At 38.9% G+C, this 21,289-nt stretch overlaps 1 protein-coding gene and 1 long non-coding RNA gene across 3 annotated transcripts; one reads left to right on the top strand and one right to left on the bottom strand.

The window, feature by feature from the left end:
* Positions 1-1,587: 1,587 nt before the first annotated feature.
* Positions 1,588-2,824, bottom strand: LOC124637277. The gene is made up of 2 exons (XR_006985214.1): positions 2,357-2,824; positions 1,588-1,854 (listed from the first exon to the last, which is right to left on the bottom strand). It is a non-coding gene; the product is annotated as an uncharacterized LOC124637277 (long non-coding RNA).
* LOC124637270 (transcription factor E2F1) lies at positions 1,854-20,976 on the top strand. 2 transcript variants are annotated; one of them, XM_047173612.1, is made up of 10 exons: positions 1,854-2,163; positions 3,622-3,827; positions 9,701-9,864; positions 10,444-10,640; positions 11,725-11,963; positions 12,342-12,447; positions 12,904-13,015; positions 15,562-15,767; positions 16,180-16,290; positions 19,236-20,976. In XM_047173612.1, the coding sequence occupies exons 2-10, from the start codon at positions 3,624-3,626 to the stop codon at positions 19,349-19,351; spliced, it is 1,455 nt and encodes a 484-aa protein (XP_047029568.1). In that variant the 5' UTR covers positions 1,854-2,163; positions 3,622-3,623; the 3' UTR covers positions 19,352-20,976. The 2 variants fall into 2 exon arrangements, with proteins under 2 accessions (XP_047029568.1, XP_047029563.1); XM_047173607.1 differs by lacking the exon at positions 1,854-2,163 and adding an exon at positions 2,933-3,256.
* The last annotated feature ends 313 nt before the right edge of the window (positions 20,977-21,289 follow it).

Below are 21,289 nucleotides of genomic sequence, written 5' to 3' on the forward strand. Positions count from 1 at the left end.
AGCATGGCTCTACTATCTACAGTTTGCCCTGTCATAGTTAAGGCCCTTATTTCGTGTTTACTTTTAATCCTCTTTACTGAATTAAATTATTAGTCAGTTAAAATAGTAGAGACCGTTTGTAATGTGTAAAGGAATTTTCGATTATCCTAACATAATTTTATGAGGAAACGCATAAAAACGATTACCTAAGAGAAGTTGATAACAGGGCAGGAGTAGTTCATGTCATTCAATAAAATACACCTATTAGCAGTAAGCGTAGCGTGGGGCGGTCAGGGGGGGCAAATTCCCCGGGCGGCACGATTTAGGGGGCGGCAAATTTAAACCATCATTATAGATTACTGAATTATGAAATAAAAATATTTTAACTATAAATAGAAAAGTAGATTAGCAATAAAATTTCAGAAAGAGCCGCCCTCGCTTTGGTCGTGTCCTGTCAATTTTGACCGGTTCACCCTCTGCATCCCGAAAATAATTCGCGCTCGCTGCGCTCGCGGCTCCATATCAGATGTCACATTTATCTTTGTTTCATTGTTGAGGCATTCAATTCCGAAAAAAACATTTTTCGCGCACGTCCTTTATGGCTTTTTGATGATATGTTTATTTACTTCAAGACACTTCTAAGGAAAAAATCGCGCTCGCTTCGCTCGCGGCTTCTTATACATTTGCACTTCATTTCTGTGCATACCTTACTTTTTTAATTTTCAGTGGTTAGACTAAAAAATTTTCGCGCTCGCTTCCTTACATGTTATACGTATCTTATGCGGGGACTTTTTCAACGGGAAATCCACCAAAAAAGTTGACGCTATCAAATTTTTTTACTGAATGTAAACATTGTTATAGATGTTTAAGTTCTTAAGTTTGGGTTAAATAATAAACTGTTCTAAGTATTTTGATATACATATTTTGGTAGTTTGTACCTATTAATCACAATCTTTCAATACATAGGGGCCACTTGGGTAATATTTGCACAAGGGCGCTACACTAGCTAGAGACGTCTTTGGCTAGAATTACTTTTTCAGAGAATCTATACTAATATTATAAAGCTGAAGAGTTTGTTTGTTTGTTTGTTTGAACGCGCTAATCTCAGGAACTACTGGTCCGATTTAAAAAAAATCTTTCAGTGTTAGATAGCCCATTTATCGAGGAAGGCTACTTTTTATCCGGGTTCGTGCAGAGGTTTCCACGGGATGCGGGTTAAACCGCTGGCAGAACCTAGTAAACTATAAAAATTTCGCGCTCGCTTCGCTCGCGCTTATTTACGATTCCTTCTCTCATCTTGCATCGAGCCAGGCGCATTAAAATATTCATCAGAATTTATATTTTAATGCGCCTGGCGCGCGGTTGTAGTGGTATTGGCAATGATAATTGTTAACCTGAAAACCAGATTTCCACAACCTTTTAAGGGCTGCATGTGCCAATACATTATACCTAAACTTGGGGGTGGCAAACTTGCCACCTGCCCCGGGCGGCGGATGGCCACGCTACGCCACTGCCTATTAGGTAGCCCAATTTATAAGACATTTGTGAAAATAATTGGACTCTTTCCCCCTATAGAGGTCTTTGTCCAGCAGTGAAAAACTACAAAGGCCGATTTCAAAAATCGTTTATTCAAACTTGGTTGCAACACAGCTTTTTACGTCAGAAATTTAGAAAAGGCAGGCCTCTAAAAGCCCACTCTTCACCACTTCCTGTGTGTTTATAAATAATACCTAGGTATATTTTTATATTCAACAAATTCAATTTTTTGGTAAACAAAATGATTATTCAATCTAATTTCTGAACGTTTCTTGTCTATGATAGAGATATACGTATAGCCATTTCCGTTTTGTTCGCGGTTTCAATGTCTTCCGTATCCTGTAAAAAGGATGCAATATATGTAGTACATACCTATAATTATTTCCAAATTGTGCGTTTTTCGATGATAAAGCAAAAAAATATGCGTAAATTAATAATCATTTCAAAAATAAGTTTCATAAAATTACATATCTGTCCAAAGTTACAAAGTTATTTATACTATTACATGCAGATTTTAGACCTCACATAATTTCTTCTGTAAAGAACTTGGACCTACATAAAGCAACAAAATAAAATTCTTAAATTCGTTGTTTCAATTCAGTTAATGATTAGTTGTGTCAGTTAAAGGACTCGCCTAGCTTCAGAGAAGTTGAGTATTTATTGATTCAATATGATGCGACATAAAGTTAAGATTATTTTTTGTGAAACCGATTCAAGTTAATTAGCTTTTAATACGAAAATAAACTTCTTTAAACCGAAGTTAAGGAAAATACGCTAGTAAGCATCTAGCTTTATTAGAAAACAATATCTTAATAAATACTATACCTTTTTTATCACGTACCTATTGTGAAGTAAAATAATCTTCAAGCACGACGCATTTTAATTTAGGTAAGCGACGAAGCTTTATATTATTCAGGCCCTTAAAATTGGTGCCTACAACAAATTTAAAGATTCCTTTACAAAAAAAAAAATTAAAACTGCCTTCTCATCACATTTTTTTAACGTTACTTTAGTAAGTAGGTAGTCCATCTAAATGTGAATTTAAATTAACACATTTGTTAACTCGTAATTAAGTAAGTGTTAGCGGTATCATATTCGCGCATTTTTACAGTAACTGTTCATAACATGTAGCTTAATAAAACTGTATTAAAATTCATACAAATAATTAGTTAAAACAATTTGAAAACTTATCTAAATCTGGACATAACTTGCGTTTTGTAAAAAATGCTAACAAACGGCTATGAAGACGCTTCGCTTCTCTGAACCGGTCGAACAATGGAAATTCAAAAATTCGTTATATTTTTTATGGCTTCTTCAACGAGGGGAGGAATTTGGATCGTGAAGCGGCGTCCGCTAGGGGTTGCTCGCTCGGCCGCTTCGCGCCTGCGCACGTAGTTCGCGCCACTGCTACGTCGCTTGCAAGCCAGATGTTCTGAAAAGCTTCCTGTCGCCGTTCTAATGCTCCGCATTTTTATTTATTAAGTTATTGTAAAATGTGGACTAGGACCTTTTTATTATTTTATTTAATGAGTGAAGTAATCAGTGAATAAATATCATGTGTATTGGATAAACTGTGTGTAGTAACTTAAAATTATCGAGCGTCTCGATGTCCACGAGTTCACTCGGGACCAACAAAGCGGCGGACATTTTATTTTGAGTACTCGATAATGTAGCGTTCGCGTCGAAAACATTAATGTCGTTTTATGGTTATAAATTCGGATATCGTTCGCTTACACCTTTTGTAAGTATTGTTATATCACATTCAGTATTTTGTGCGTAATCCATGATTGTATACACTTAGGTTTAGAAGCGGTTATGCCCAGGTATCATCGCTAGGTTGTCGATATTTTGGGGAAAATGTCGTTGAAAAAAGTGACGTAAGCAAAACTGGACAGCTGGAAGTATCGCCTTGGACCTTCGGTATTACATACAGTTTGTTAAACTTGCTATCGACCCACTCCGCTTCGGAGGCTTCTTACTCGTGATTTCCGCGCGCGCGGCGCCCCTAACCTCTTCACTAATTGAATTGTGATGATTATGATGCATTACTGTAAAACAATGAAATGTTCAATAGCTCTGTTATATGGTATTTGTGTTAATTAACAGCGATGCCGAGAGGGGTGAAGCGAGGGCCGGCGGAGGGCGAGGCCGAGGTGGTGGTTCGCGCTACATCCTCTCCTTCGCATACCACGCTACTGGACGACAGCCCTAGCCAGCCCATCAGCTATCATCTGCTCGACCATGGCTACGGCGCCACGCCACAGCATCAGATCAGGCGCGAGGCGCCTACGGCACCGCCGAAGACGTCTGAAGTAAGTCCTAAAGTTGTCCTCCCTTAAATTTTAACATCAGGCTATTCAAAGCTAACTTCTTCATGAGATTGTGGGATATTGTAAAGACTCTTGTTAAGGAGTTTATTCATATTTACACTTTGATTCCTAAAGTTCCCATTTCAAAGCTGCGGGATGTGAGCCATGGTCCACGGTAACTTAATTTATAAAGTTGAGCCACAATTTCAAGACTACTGAAAGGACATAAACTTATTTTAATATGCACATGTCTCTAGAATTATTACTTGCTAATGACGCTGGTATATGATGTGGCAATTGGGAAGGATGTGGTAATAATCATGACTTATATGTCAACGCTGACACACTTTTGCTCATAAGTATTTTATAGATTTTTTATCATCATTATTTTGTCCCCCATTGTCCTAGATGCTAGGGACCAAAACAGAGAATAAACAGTGGTCAGGTGAGAGGTGTCTCTTGACTCTCTGAAAAAAATAATATTGTTCTGAATATAAGTACTGCTTACTTAACTGATGAGCAATATAAGGTACTTTCTGAGTGTATTTCATAGTTATGCTTGTGTGTATCTGGTGACTTCTGAATAATGTTTTTAAAAATTATAATCTAGTATTATGTAACCGTGTTATGAATTCTTTGGTAATTGAGTCAAGAAAATTACTTTCTAAACCAAAAATTCTGAGACGTCACTTCATATACCATTCACACAGATTATTTTTTGAAGTTTTTGAGGTTTCTAAAACAATGTTCCATACTTGAATATTAATTTTGAGGAATGTATTCTTATTCTTCAAAAATAAAATCAAAGTCAAATGATTTTATTTCAAGTAGGCCTTTGCAGGCTCCTATGAAACGTCACACTAGTTGCACAGTTCCAAAAAGTTGGTATCGTGGAGAAGAACCAGCTTTTTTTTAACCGAAATCTAACGTCATGTACAACCCACTAGGACATAAATGATGATTTTGGTGTCAAACAGTGCCATCTTGAAATCTGTTGACATGCTGACATGTTATACTGAAAAGTTCATTATCTTGATAAGAGCCTACAATCATTTATATGTACTCAATTGCCTGGTTAGATTATGAATGGGATACTGAATCACAATAAACATTTTTAGGTTACTTCTGTCTGTTCAACAAAATTTAATTGTTTCTTATGGAATATTGAGGATCAAGTTATGATGAACAAGACAATAACTACAATAGTTTCATAACTAAAAAGGATCAATAACAGGAAGTATTAATTAATTTCTAGAGATAACAGGATTTTTTAATGACTTTATGTATTTTACAGTAATGTTAATAAGTTCATGGCACATTTTCCTTGAATGTTTATACAATCATATAGCTTATGTAAGAGGTGCATTATTTTCATTAACAGTCCTGCAAAGCTTGTTAAGTAATAATAAGCCTTAGACTTGAAAACAGGATTGAAATTAGATGAGCTAAAAAGTAATAATAATGAGGTCAATGGTCCCTGTGGGGTCATTGAACTGTGTAAATAGTATTCTGGAAGTTTGAAGAGGATGACATGGACCATTTTAGTAGTGTTTTTTACCAATTTATAAAAAAAACTTTCTTATGTGGAAAACACTATAATATTATGTTGTTACAACAATGTTTCCTATGAATATAAAAATAAAAATCATAATGAATTCCAATGCATCAGGAACTTTACATAAACTGAATTTAGACTGCATATATCATGCTTCCAGTAGATAATAAGTTTCATGTTTCTATGATGTGAAGTGTCATGAAATCTATGAAAAACTGATTGATTGCTTGTCATCATTGCACTTCCTGGTACTATTGACTATTTTGAATTGCATTTCTAAGATAATACCTACCAGCTTCTAGGTTAATTCTGTTGAATCAAAGACCTGTTTTTATTCAGTGAGAATTATGCTCAATAATTTGAATGATCCATATTTCGTTTTCATATTTTTAAATGTTATTCATAAAAGGTCATTATTTCTAAACACGAAAAGTGAGATAAAAATTAAACGTAAAGTTCCGCAACTCGTAATCATTATGACGAATCAAAATGGCGGATCCTAGGCGACGTAATTTTGAGTGTGTAACGGTAGCGAGTACGCTGAAAAGTGTTTAGTCGGTGGGACCCTTCGCGGGACCGGGTGCCGACCAATCACGGGACAGACGCTCTCCACTACATTCTGCTTAACTTTAATTCCGACAAACTCATTCTAACAACTTTAACGCCTATGAAAGTTGGCTAATCTAATCTTTATAACTGATTATTAGAAAAATAATTACTCGTCTTTGTTTTGAGTAGCTATGAATATAAGTAATGCAATTTACTTTGTAATGGCGTACTGATTTTAGAATTCTATTTAATCCACTCTAGATTCAGAGTGGTAACACCGATCATTTGATTGAAGATTAGGCCTAGTTCACATGAGATAATAGTTCCAAGATCTTTGATTTAATTGATTTATAGGCGTTCGGTTCGCACATTGGATTCGGGAAAAAATGTTATTGCACCGTGCCTCGTATAAATGATTGTTGATAAAAGTTACATTTGATTTCTAACTAAACATATCCGACTAAGTATTATATTTTTTTCCATACAATTATTTTAACAAATACGTTCTTGATATCGCGTATTTATGGTAAATGTCCAAATCCAGTGATTGCAGATAAATAATTTTAAATACGGGAGTTTTCAATACTACCTAATATAAGTCGCTTTTGGTAGCGTTTCGAACAAAAAAAAAAAACAAAATGGCGGTCGCTTCACGCCAAATTTGAGCGGCTGCCTCTAATAGCATAGCAGAATTTTGCATTCTTATTCATAAATTCAATATGATTGTGATTGAAATATTATGCATAAAATAATTGCTGAATAAAGGCTGAATGGTTTGTTTTAAGGGTTAGAAGATCTAGGATAGTCATATTGCATCAAATTGAACCAGGATATAACAATATACTCAAATTTAAGGTGTCCCAGTTTTGAAAGCTGCTTTAGACCGCCCATGTTTTCCCTTCTGGAACCCTTCTCTATTGGTTATGTGATTTATTAATTCAAAGGAAGATAGCATTACTAGACGTTCCCGTTGCGTTATGCCCCGGATGAACGTTATTGTTTTATTCTTAACGGCAAATTTATGAGGCGTGCTTTATATTGCAAGCAAATCGGTTCTTTTTATGTGTATGTTTTTTGTGAATGTCAGCTGGAGGTATAACCTTAAACTTGTGGTTACGTGTGGCGCGAATACAAGAATAGCAGTCGCCAAGTGTAGGAGGATTCACATATGTTAGCAGTATATCATGGGTAGTGGCGTTCACCCGGCGCCATGTGGCTCCAGCACTAGGAGGTCACGTGGCCAGGTACTCACTTCCTGTCATCACACTTGCATTGCACATTTTCGGTCATTGTCCTTAACGACTTGGGTGAACTTTGAGCTCTCCTAAGAATAGGGATAGCCCTTTTATTCTATATTCTTTGGGTTGATCTAATATATCAAACGCAACAATCGATTTTTTCATTGGTATCAAGTTAATGTAGTTTATCGACCCTACCGGTTGCGTAATTATTATTACGCGGTGCACGTTTAGGGATCTATTGATGATGCGAGCAGTTTTGCGCTGACAGGAGGGATGTTTTGTCTGCTTAGATAGCGAGCCTGCGAGTCCCGTGTCACATCTGCTCCGGTTTACTTGCGCCGTGCGGCACAAAGACGCCCGGGACCCACAAATCCGGCAAATTAACAATAGCGCCTAGTTCGTTGTTAATAATAACACAAATATTTCCAGATAAGAAATTGCCATTCTTTCGTTTGGCTGCTTTTGTGTTGATTCTAATTTATGTCATGTATTGTTGTTACCGGGTACCCTCCCCACACACTTCCTTTTAGGGGCTTTAGCCCCGTTGCTTGTCCAAATTGAATTTGTTGCACGAGCTTATTGAAAATGCCTCGTGCATCTTCGTCGCCACTTTACTCCGTGGCCATTTCGGTGTGCTCTATTCTTTTATTTATCTAATTATATTAGGACAGTTTGACACAATTAGTTGGTAGTAATCATTGTTGCTATTAATTAACATGAGGTCAATGTACAGTTTAGAAATGAGAACAGCTGCCTTAAGATCTGATAAAGTGTTAAAAGTGATGAAGTTGAAGTGTTGAGTAGGCGTTAGTGCTTGCAGTGTTGTTTGTGGTGCTCAATTGAAGACATTAACAATGACTTACTCCGTGTTGAGAGTGAGTTTACTCCTTTATCATAACTAGTCATGCCTGCGACCGGTTTTGCGTCGTGTCAAGCACTACAGCTGTTTGTAATTTTCGCTGAGAACATAGAACACATTAGCAAACTAATGTGTGTGCGTTTCGATAGTCTGACCTTTGCTTAAAAGTGAGTAGGGAACTCTTCACTATTTTAGTGTCACTTACGGCGAACCAGTGACATTGTGTGAAGCTTTTAGTGATTTTAATGTGCTAAGTGAAGTCATGGGGGTGAGTTAATGGAAAAATGCTCGATGTTAATTTAGTCACAACCTCAACGCTATGATAGAGTGATGAGACTCAGGCTGAACACAGTCAATGTGAATTCATCGATAAAGGTCGTACTTCCTTGAGCACATATTGTTATGTGTGCAATTAGCAGGTGCAGACGTGAAGGCGTAGGTAAATAAAGTGCCTATCGACAATAGTGGAAAGATATATCAAATCTCGTCGTTTTACGTGTTCGTGTGCGTCATCAAAGCTAGATCATTATAAATTGTGAATTTAAATACGTAGAAAAACGTAAACATTCATCATTAAATGTTTTTCTACGTATTTTTAATCGATGACTGTATTGCGATATTCCGTGAATTCCGTGCTCTGTTTTAAAGGTTATCGATAATTTGTTCCTTTGAACTTTTTCATGCCAAGGGTTTTTGTGATTAGGTCTTTGTACCCGCTTAGCGCTTTTAATGTTAGTTTTGGGTATCGTTGACAATCTTTGTATGTTGTAATACTTGTCATAGACACTGTCCATCCATTTCGTTTACCTAACGCCGGCTCACTCGCATGGCCAGAACAAATAGAGAAACATCACCGTGAAAGACTTGGCTTTATAGGTGGGTAAGGCCAATGCATTCTAAAGTACAATGCAATGCATTAGCGAAACCAAAGTGTCAACAAATGAAATACTAACAAAAGGGCTTTAAGCCCGCGACGGATAAGACTTGAATAAAATTCACAATGCATTAAGCAGTTGACGTGAATATTTGATGCTTCACGTAAACGACCGCGTGCATGTCAGGCCTGTGGCAATAACTAAATGAATATGTTTAATACAAACCGTGTAAATACTACATTGAAAGATTGTGAACACATGTAACCGAAGCGTCGGACAAGCCAACGACGTGAATATACAACCACACACAAAATCTGGCTACGCTTTCGATACTGTTTAATGTTCCGTATGATATGAATATATCGACTTTGGAATTCGTGTTGTCTTATGCAGCGCACGGTTATTAGACATCTGCCTTGAACATTTCTCACCTATAATTTACTTCCATGTTCAACAATGGAACGTTACGAGTATATTTTTGACATACATTCCTCGTTGCATAGCATAGCGCCGCTATTGCCACGGCAACGCCCACTTCCCGACTCTTCTACGTTGTACTTTTGCTGACAACTGGACAAGTTGTTATGAAAGGAATGGTTTGCCATATTGTTTTGAAAGTCGTCAGTTCCCAGACTGTGCAGAAATTTCCTTTAAAATGTTGCGTGTCTATCAGACTTGACAGGTGACTTGTTAGTTGCTTAGAAATATTCGACCCTAACTTCAAGTTTATGAGCTTATATTTTTGAGTTTCAAAGGATACAGTGTATAACATTATCGTGATTTCGTGTTGTTCTCAGGCGGTGAAAAGAAGACTGAACCTGAGTGAGAGCAGTTCCGGCAGTCAGGGTCACGTAGTGCCCATGAAAGCCGACTTCAAGACGCCCAAACAGAAACGCGTCAAAGTTCTCACGCCGTACAGTCGACCGTCCAGTTCTATGAAAAAGTACACCGAACGTTCCAGGTACTTGTCTCAGTGAGAGGTAAATTTCCATTTTAGAGAGTAGTTCCTTCTGTAGTTACGTAGCAGCTCGACTCCAGTAGACAATCCGAGTGGGAGGTCTCCACAATGTTGAGGAAAACATGTTGGAGTCTTGAGAAGAAACCGTCTAAAGCTTGGCTTGTTTTTGGCGCCACAACAAATAGGCGTGGCTCGAACTTATGAAAACTTTTGCTGAAGATATCAATGAGGCTTGAAAGTTGTTAAATATTAAACTGTTAAAATGGTCTCAAAACATGAGCTACACCAAATGGCCGGCTCGCAAACATAGTGATCCCACATTCACGGCGTAAATGGGACCTGCGTATAGATCCAGGTCTGCAAATTACACTATAATGAGGAAGAGGCTTATGCAAGCAACTGAAAGAATGTAAACACCAGCCATTGCGTTACTGAACGGAGGCCTGCTTGAGTTACAATTTGCAAGATAGCAGAAAAAGACACAAAGCCCAGTACTATTCAGTGAGAGAGATACTCAGATATACGTAAATTAACTAGTTGCGTCATACATTTTTGTTTATAATATTAAATTGTTTGTTTCAGGTTTGACACATCATTAGGTTTACTCACAAAAAAGTTCGTTGCGTTGCTGAAGTCTTCGCCCAATGGCGTCCTAGACTTGAACATAGCAGCTGAACACTTATCGGTCCAAAAACGTCGTATCTACGACATCACAAACGTTCTAGAGGGTATAGGAATATTAGAGAAGAGATCCAAAAATAATATACAATGGAAATATGGTGAGTAACATAACAAAACAGAGCTTGTATTGCCGTAGGCAAGGGATAAGCATAATTAGGTATACATATAATTAAATACATATCGAAACTAAACAAACACTCATGTTTGACTTGTGCGGGAATCGGACCTACGACCAGTAGCGTGGTGGGCAGCAGATACACTACTATGCCTTCTAGTAGCTACATTGGGCCCCTGTGGCACTTTGAGAATATTATATTTCCAAATTATCATTATAAAATCGATTTTTAAAGTTGTGTACGGAAGTTCGATCGAGATCATATGATACATTCATATTGGTGCTTGGAGTGTTCTGTAATTAAGGGTAAAATAAATTAACCATGCTTTGGGTAGCTAAACATATCCTCAGCTGGCAGTTTAAAGCCAACTAGATTTTGTCACAAGGATTTATTATTCGAGAGATTTTACCTGTTTATAAAAAAACTTATGTTGGATTTTTGTTTGCTTGTTTGTTGTTGAGAAGGAGGAAAACTGAAGTTGGGTCTAAGGAAGCTGCAATCTCAAAAGTTTTAATTGATTTGAGACTTTATCATAAATCGACGTAATATTGTTTCTCAGCATAAGAATTTTCGTCTTTATTGACGCTGTTATTGACAGGAACAGGGCTCGACACTGGCTATTTGTTTGATACTGGCAATGATTCCGTCTACTGAGTTCAATTCTCGGTTCATTTCCTAAGTATATTAAGGTTAGCTTCCAGTTTGAACCGAATGCACTGCAGTGCCTGTGTTTTATCTTGAGTGACTGACTTCCTATCTGATCTATTTAACTAAGTTATCGAGGCAAAACAATACATTAAGCTGATATTGGTTGTCAAACTTTTTCTGGCTGTTGACTACCCTCAGTGTGTTGAATTCGTTCAGGCACACTTATTTTGACTTACGAAAGAAAACTCAACCGTGTAAATGGTTCTGTGGAGGCAAACATACTAAAATATAGTTATACATAGAGTAGATGGGCATCCATTCACGTATCGATCATGTCAAAAGTTTTCCAACCTTTGATCGGTGGATTTTTGCGGCTGTCGCTTAGACACGAGGCAAGTAAGAGCAATGCGTCCCGCAGGCGCGGAGGCGGCGGGCGGCGGCGCGCGCGCGCGGCGGCTGCGGCGCGAGGTGCGCGCGCTGGCGGCGCGGCAGGCGCGCGTGAGCCGCGCCGTGGGCGTGGCGGAGCAGGCGCTGTCGGCGCTGTCGGCCGACCACGGCGCGCGCGCCTACATCACCTACGCCGACCTGCGCTCCATCCGCGACTTCCGCAACCAGACCGTCATACCCATCAAGGCGCCGCCCGACACGCGGCTCAGCGTTAGTTATACATTATGCACTTTCACTTTATCTTTACAGCTTTACTTTATATTATAATAAACTAATACAGGACCTCCTACGGGATTGTTCGTAAGAGTTACCACGGCCCTAGTACATAAAGGGCTTAAGAAGGAACCTGATGGGTTTTAGTATGTAAGAGTCTGACACCCCCGCTGTGGCTGCAGCGTGGGGACATTCGCTGATTTACAACAAAAAAATAATAATACAGAACCTCTAAGTTGCCCTTTTCCAGCAAGGAAGTAAAAATACGTCGCATTTTATACAGAACCTCTAAGATGCCTCACTATTTTGTAGTTAATTTACTACTCTGAACATTACAAAACAATGAATATAATTTGGTATGTATGATCTTTGCAGGTACCCCACCCTGACGAGAAAGGCTACATGATACATTTGAAGTCTATGTCAGGTGAAATCGAAGTCTACCTCTGTCCAAAAGAACGTCCTCCTTCGCCCGCATCAAGTGAGTTTCCGTGTTAATAACCTTCTTGTAATTAAAGCTGAACCGATATCGAATAATGATGCAATGTTAAAAGTTTAACATAAAACAAAACAGCAGAATCATTCGTAACCATTTTGTGTTATACAAAATTAATACTACAGTCGTTGATACTGCTGCACAGACTTCTTGATTTGGAACACTAAAATTTCACGCAAATTATTACTGAAAGAGAAATTTCTCTGAAGTTACGGGTTTTCTACAATGCATTTCCTAGAGATCCAGAATAAATAAAGGCCATGGGCACGAGGCAACAATATGAGACTTATCTTGCGCAGCGCATATTGGTTGAGGCGTATTTGTCAAAACTGCCGCTAGGGTAATAATAAGATGCGTTCTCTAACCGTACCCAAAAAAATCCATTAAAATCAGATCCTCTTCCTTTTTAAAAGTGTTCAAAAATATAATTTTAACTTGTAGCGTCGGGCGCGTTGCCGTCGGACCCGCTGCTAGAAGACAACAAGGCGTTGTTAGCGCCTCTCATAGCGTTGCTGCAGTCCAAACCTTCTAGCTCTATCGCCGCTGATTTCACGTGAGTAATATGTTCATCCTCCGAGCCTTTTCCCAACTATGTTGGGGTCGGCTTCCAGTCTAACCGGATTCAGCTGAGTATGTATCAGTGCTTTACAAGAAGCGACTGCCTATCTGACCTCCTCAACCCAGTTATCCGGGCAACCCAATACCCCTTGGTTAGACTGGTGTCAGACTTACTGGCTTCTGACTACCCGTAACGACTGTCAAGGATGTCCAATGACAGCCGGGACCTACAGTTTAACGTGCCATCCTAAACACAGTCATTCGTGTCTAAGATATACTTAGAAAGTACATATGTACAAACTTAGAAAAGTTGCATTGGTACTTGCCTGACCTGGAATCGAACCCGCGCCCTCCTACTTCAGAGGTTGGTTCTTTAACCACTAGGCCACCACGACACGTGAGTAATATGTCCAGTTTAAAAATATTCTAGTACGTTGAAAACTTACAATAATTGTTAGGTGTAGAGGAGCCATTGATTTTTATAAAGTTATTTGCTGTGTTTTTAATTTCTACCGTGTTCAAATGAAAATTTATGTGCAACTAGTTGTTTCCCGCGTTATCTCAGTACTCTCGTTCCGGGGAAACTTCTTTCTATATCCAGATTATATTTTGTCAACCCTATGTTGTTTGGGAACAGTCTTAGCTTTCCAACACTGAAATAATTTTCAAATGGGTTCGGCAGTATTGCAGTCTTTATGGTACAAAGAAATAAAGAAAGGGTATGATTTAAGCTGTCACCAATTTAATTCATTTTGTGTTTCTTAAATAATAGGGTTTGCCCTCAAAATAATAGATTTGTCACCAAAATGTAGTCACCAAACAATATAAAATCAATTCCACAATAAATTACCGAAAATCATAGAGATATGGGGTCAAGTACCAAATAAATGGTTTTGTATGTATTGTAATAGGTTTGTCCTAATAGTATTTAAGCAAACTAATTTAAAGAATTCACCAATAAATCATATATTATATCACTAGAAAATTTCATGAAGGTCTAAAAATGTAGGGTAGTCGTCATCATCCTTTCAACCAAAAGAGTCTACTACTTAACTGGCCATGTGCCTCCCCCAAGGGTCTTAATTGCCACAGGTAGTATAAATATATTTAAATTAAATTTCTAGCTGAATAGTAAATAAAACTTAAAAAGTTAAGTTAAAAATAACAATCACTGAATAATCAGCGCTGGTTTGGATTTTGAAGGGCGCCCCCTTTTTCTTTTCTGGCCGATAAGTAATTTTTTTGCTTCTGGTGGGGGGCTAATAAAATGCACCCACAACAATGAACGTAATCGTCGCGAATGAAGTAAACTTGCATTTCGCTGCCCGCGCCGCGCATCGTATGATCGTACCTACAACCAACCTACAAACCCATTCGTTGAGGCCTGAAAGCGCGCCAATTTGTCTCCCTTCCCTTCCTCTTCCCTTTTGAACATATTTTCATTAAAATTATAACTGATGATGATGTCCTCCTAGCCGATTATCGGCTACGGCGGCTGTTCTCATGTAAGGAGATTAGCCAACTGCGCAGGACATATTATAGTGCACAAGCATTTGCGAAGACACAGGTGCACTCCCTATTCCTTCACTCTCATAGCCCGATGGGACGGCAATCCGACACGACCGGAAAGAGATCAGGCGCAGGACCGACATTTACGTGCTCTCCGATGCACGGGTGAATCAATCACCAACTTCCAGGCTTCGGGCTGCTTTGTGAAAGTCTTCTAAAACCCACAAAGCGATTTCGGCCCGACTCGGGAATCGAACCCGAGACCTCGTGCTCAGCAGCCACACTTGCGACAACTAGACCAACGAGGCAGTTAAAATTATAAACTGATGTATTAAATTGGTAACGAATACATTATTTTAATAACTGAACGAAATAAAATGTAACTACTGTATTGGTGACAAAATAACAAATAAAAAGGAGTTGCAGTCAGGGATCGATTAATCGATTTATTTGGTGACAGATCTACCATTTTGAGCATCAAGCTATTATTTAAGTAATAAAACTATAATTATAAGAACGAAGTTTATATTCATGTAATGCACTACAATTTTATTGCTAATCCATCTCATATTTAACACATTATTTAACAATAATTTGGTAATTCATACCTAGGAACACTCTTTCTTTATCTGAGAACGAAAATATTTCGTGGCGATAGATCTATTTATTAGGTGATATAACTTGATGACAAATATAAATTTTGGTGACAAAAAATATAGTTTCCATAAAGAAAGAAGGTTCATCTTTATTATTATATTAACACACTTATATTAGCTTCACTTGTAACCAGCTATGTATGTAAGGAAATCTTGGAATCTTAATCTGACCCACTTCCCGGTCTTCGATAAGGATGAAATTTTGCGTTCTGATGACAATACATGATTAGCTAAGAAACGTCATTACAAATCCAATATGGCGCCCTCCCCAACATGGCGGACTAGCTGTTTGATATCCACCCTCCATGAGCTTTATATTAGTAAAGATTACTGCTCAAATATTCCACATAGCTTTAAACATTGATGGTGTGTGCAGGACGCCAATAAAGCGAGAGCCGGCGAGCTCTCGGCCGTCGTCGCCGCTGGTGCAGGCGCCCTGCGTCACCGACCCCACCATGCCGCTGGCCGCCGCCGCCCACGCCGCGCGGGCCGCACTGGCGGAACACTCGCGCGCGGCGCTCGCCCCGGTGACGCCGCACGACGCGCCCACCACGCACCACGACGTGCTACACACGCCTGACAGTCAGTATATCCACAAGTTTTATAGTTGTAATAACTTCTTCGAAGCAGGAGTACATCATGAAATCTTCGGACAAGCAAGTTACTGTTACAGCCTTTTTATCGTCGCACTGCTGGGCACAGGCCTCCTCACACGCGGAGAAGTATTGAGCATACTTACAAGTTTTACAATTCTTATAACTTCAAAGAAGTACTACAGTATGAAATCACCTTCGGACAAGCGAGTTACTTGATGAAAATTGTACTATCTAAAAAAGTGACGAAGGATCAGATTTTCAACTTTCTATAAGTTGTATATCGCTAAACTTTAAACTATAGTTAAAAAGGTTATTACCCTCAAATTGATACAAAGGGTGATTTTAATCTACATGAAGGTATATAATACTAATCTAATACATAATGTTTGTCTGTGCAGGCGGTAGCGCGCGAGGTCGACTGCGGAACGCTCTCATAGCAGACAGCGACGACTTCGCCCCCATCATGGGCGGCGGCCGCTTCCAACTGCAGACGGAGGACCAGGAGTCAGGTACACACTCACTGATGCACTCACACTTACACCCTCTTGTCTCAACATTATGTCACATCACTGTCGACTAGCACCCCAAATTGATATCTTGTCTATTGATAGTTTTTTTTTTTAACTTCATACACATATTTGTATGAAATTTAATGAGCATTATATAACTAGTAAATAAATCTATCGATAGGCAGTATATTAGTTTAAATAATTGGTACATTTTACTCTTGTTGCTGATTATAACAAATATATGGTCAGTGAAATTTGTGAGTAAATTAAATCTATTTCTAAAAGGGTTTACAGGAGAAAAGCTAACAGTTAATTAAATAAATCAACAAATGCTTCACCAGCACAAGATCATTACGTTTTTACACAGAAATGGGGCATACGTTTATAAACCTTTATTTAGCATACTTGTGAGATTGATATCTTAATTTGGATGGCAACAGCATCAGACTACATTGCAGTAATTTTATCAATTGGTGTCATTTGCATTTACTATCTTAATATGATAAATTATCAATTACAACAGCCTATATTTGATAAAAGCGACATTAAAGTCTTAAATCATGAAATCTTATCAGCTTCCTTACATTGTTGTACTTTCAATGACAAAATTAGCCGCAACTATTACTTATATTTGGAAATACTGTGAACAATTTTGATGGGTTTACTAGCTGTCCATGTTAAGTTATGAATCTGACGAATATTTGTGAGTACGAACAGTTCGGTGTCCGTGCGGGCGGCGGCGGCGCGGCGCCTCGCGGCTAGCACTGTGGCTGTGACTGTGTGACGCTCACATCACAGTCAGAGTTCTAGCTGCGCGGCGCCGCCGGCGACTCACTACATTACATTACTCATGGCGGCGGGACTCACTGCGTTGGTTGGTAATATTACTGATACACAAAAAGGGACACTATTTTCTCATGACGTAGTCAATCATGTATTAATGATCTTATAAAAAAAATACAATTCGCATAAAATCCTATAGATAGAGCAGGAACTCAAGTCTATCAACCAATTAGATAAAAAGGGGCAGAATACCGCATCCAAACAGGATGTATTCTATATTCCCTTGACCCTGCAGTAAGCAGCAGTATTAAGGCATTAATTTTGCACCTTCAAAGATGTTACTTTACAAAATGTCATCAGTAAATAGTGTCTCGTAATATAGTCATATTCATATAGCAATAAGTACACGGACATTGCATGCTTGTCGCGTCGCGGTGCTCACGTCATCATCATGAAAGCTTCACTAACTATAACAAGTCACGGAAGGAACGAATTGTCTTCGCTGTTCCTCCCAATACATTGTGTCTCAGGTTTTGGACTGTTTTATAACGGGCTATGGCTCAGATTCTGTTGCGCACGGTACAATTGTCTTCTATACGTAGATAAAACTATTTTCGGATAAACGGCGGTCTTACTTGACCATTTGCTACCTATTCTAAAATAGAAAATTTTTGAGTTATCCGCTGCGCAATGGAGTCACACTAACAGAAATATTCATAATTAATAATGAATTAATAAGTCAGACTAAAATTACCTGCGTATTTGTCACCTCAACTAATTTGTTTATCATGTAAATAATTTCGCGTTCCGAATGTGCATTGAATTGGTTTTTGTATTGTGTAAATAATTTTGTTGCGATATCTATTAACAAACATGAAGTTTTCTGAATCAGAAATCAAATGTAAAGCACAAAATATATTTTTGAATATTTTTTGTAAATATGTGAACTTCGTGCAATGCTCACACTGCGTCACGGTTTATCTGCTAAATACTAAAAAGTTCCAAGTTCACCGACAGCATAAACGCCAGTTTTCTTAAAACAACTGTTTACTATGAACATTCACGTTCAATTTTCAAAGTAAACAGTTGTTTTATGTAAAACGGCTATGTTGTTGGTGAATATGGCCTTAAGAATAAACAAATTGTAAATTCAGTTCTCTAATGAACATAGTAAAGCCACGTGGGCTAGTAGATACCGTGGGGCGGTCGGGCAGACAGCTTGGTGTCGTGTCGGCGGCGGCGGCGGGCGGCGGCCGCGAGCTGTATCCCGTGCGGCTCCAGTGCGCATGTAGCACCATGGGATTCAGCTCACGGACGCCGCCACTAACACCCTCATCTACTAACTCCACGTACAACCATCGCCAATGTAACAACGCTCTCATGTCTAACTATGTCTGCACTGTGTTACTTCGGAAAACGTCGTTTCACTCGCTCACTTCACACCGATTCACTTGGGATAATGCTTTCATTTAACTGCATCTAAACGACATTTTTCGAAGACTTCAGCGTACTCATTTTGAATTAAGCATATCTTAAAACAATTGCAAAATATTCAAAATGGGTGCGTCAATTTTTAAAATGCCAAACAAAAATATACGGTCTATTTTTGTTTGAAAATTTTTACTTACATAAATGCAATGTTCTTGCAATGCACTGCTTTCCTAAGGATTCACTAATACATCATCACTTGATCAGCTTTCACTATTTTAGGAACACATTCGCGTTGCAAGAACTTTGTGTACATTTTTCCTTTGCCTCTGCTTCGCCTGTCAAAATCCAATAATGCTTGCTCTCTATGTCCGTCTGACTGTTTGTACAGATTTTGCAGGTGTTGTGGGGGTGGCGGATGTGTTAAAAACTAATTTTGTAAATAATATGCCATGTTATTTATTTGAAAAATGTACGAATACGATGTTGAGGTGGGCACACGTGAGATTCATATAATGTTTTGTCTTTTTGTTCACGAAGCCAGTAATCGGCTGGATTTTAACTTACGCGTTTATAGTTTATCGTAAAGATAATAAATTTTGTAGCAATGTTGTTGTTTAATCAATTTACATAGGGTGTATTCTGTGTATAATTATGTTATCATTGCGACTGTATACTAGTTGTGCCACATAAGGAGTGTATAGTGACATGTGTGTTGTTGGGTGGCGTTTCAGAACCGCTGGAGTTGGAGCCGTTCCTGGCGCTGGAGCCGCCGATGTCTGCGACGGACTACGGCTTCTGCCTCGACCACGACGAGGGGCTCTCCGAGCTGTTCGACTTCGAGTTCTAGTGCCGCGCGGCTCCAGCCTGCCGCGACATCTCCATCTCACTGCTAACCCGTCACCACAGTGCTACACTGACTAATACTCCAGGTGTTGTTACTATGCCGGTTCATTCTCAACAACCTCGACAGTTTGAAGTGACATTGAGATGATCGTGGTTTTATTTACAGAACACTCTCATAGTTTACTTATTTAGTGTACAAGCAGGCAACTGTCGTGTTGAGCATTTAAACCTAATATTTGTGCAGTAGCAGCCCCCAAGACCAACGGAAAGCAAGCTAGCGTCAAATAAGCAATACATAAGGCCATTTTCTAGTGTTTTTGATAAATGTTTTTAAAGTTTATTTTCGTTATGTCGCGAGTATGATATTGATGCCATTTTATTTACGGGTATAACACTCATCATGTTGAATTTGTTGTTATGTATCCGAACTTGCTTGCGCTTAGTTTAGGAAATCACATTTTACTTTTAATCGCTTCATATTAATAAAGGAATGCGCCAGAGTTGGCATTCGAGCGACTATGTGAGAACGTGAACGTATAGAGCTAAATAATAGTTGCGGAGATACTCTGACGATATTTGGCCCAACTTCTTAAATATTTAGTGAGCCAGATTCCCTGTAAATAGCTAGTAAAATATGAGAGTGTTCTATAAATGCAATAAGTGTGGCAATGAACATTAACATCGCGCTCTTAATTGTTAAAATTGATTTCGACGTAAATTATTTAGTTGGATTGTTTTGTGACGTAGGTATTTAACTAATGCTCTGTTCTGTGGGACTGTAGGCGGCGCGGACTGGTATGATGCGATAGTTTACAGCAGATCTCTGAGGTTCCAGCTCACACCGAGAATGTTGTTCTATTTCACTCGCTACGAGATCACGAAGGGGACAATTTATTCGTAACACGGCCGCGCAAAATAACTAGATGTAGGTAAGTTCTTTATTATTAAGGTAGAGTCGTAGGTAGTGTTATGGAACATTCTCAGTAGTAGCCGGGGTTATAGACTACAGTTTACTTACAGTCGACAAACTACAACCTCGAACACTCCCAATCTGAAAAACATGGTGCTAATTTCATTTCTTCATCGAATATCGTCAACTACAGTCCTACATTATTGGAATAACTGAACGCTTATAATGAAAATGTTCCTTGAAAGTGATCTAATTGATTTATTGTGGTATTACTGAGTTGAGTACCGACGACCACTGGCGGGTCCTCGTCTGAGACGACACGTGGTCGATATCCGAGGCGGGCGCATACTGCGGACACCAAGCCGTCACACTTTATACAACTTTGTAAATATAACACATGCCAAGATTTTTATGCGATCTCCATAGTTTGTTTTGACCCGTGAGTAGAGAGAAGACAGTACACCTGCAGTATGCCCCGCCGGGCGCCGCGCCGTGTACATAGCGCTCAAGGAGGCGCGGCGGCCTGTACTGTTACTGTACATATACACTAATGAACGGTGATATCTTAGCGGCCTTCGATTTTACTTGTAAAGCTAGCTCTTAGTGTTCCATACGTCATACGTTCACGTTAGGCCTGTCGTTTGCGTACTGCACATTGTTCCGTTATCGATATTACTGATTTGCCAAATATTTAGTTAATACCTGAGTTTGTCATTTAAGTTTCATAATGGGTTCGTTTAGTTGTCATTGTAAATAGTGTCGGGCAGGGCGGGAGCGCGGCGAACGTCAACATTATCATTTCGATAAATATAATTTTGAATGTTTAAGTACAAAGTGCGATGCCGCGATACCCGTCTTACCGTGTATGTAAGTACATTACTCGAACGCGTTGGCCCGCCTCCGCTCTGCCGTTTTTGAATAGTGTACAGCACAAATGTCATTGTAAAAAAACCTATTAATAAGTGCATATCAAAATAATTTTAATGTTAGAGTTAATTTGGAGATGTTTGTGAGCGGCTTGAGTGAGGGAGG

Source organism: Helicoverpa zea, chromosome 2, assembly GCF_022581195.2.
Source record: "Helicoverpa zea isolate HzStark_Cry1AcR chromosome 2, ilHelZeax1.1, whole genome shotgun sequence".
Lineage (NCBI taxonomy): Eukaryota > Metazoa > Arthropoda > Insecta > Lepidoptera > Noctuidae > Helicoverpa > Helicoverpa zea.

Excerpts from the sequence above, each read along its gene's own strand:
- LOC124637270 (XM_047173612.1), top strand. The coding sequence starts at position 3,624 with ATGCCGAGAGGGGTGAAGCGAGGGCCGGCGGAGGGCGAGGCCGAGGTG. Across the intron at positions 9,865-10,443 it reads AAGTACACCGAACGTTCCAG|GTTTGACACATCATTAGGTT; the intron begins GTACTTGTCTCA and ends TGTTTGTTTCAG. Across the intron at positions 11,964-12,341 it reads CGCCCGACACGCGGCTCAGC|GTACCCCACCCTGACGAGAA; the intron begins GTTAGTTATACA and ends TGATCTTTGCAG.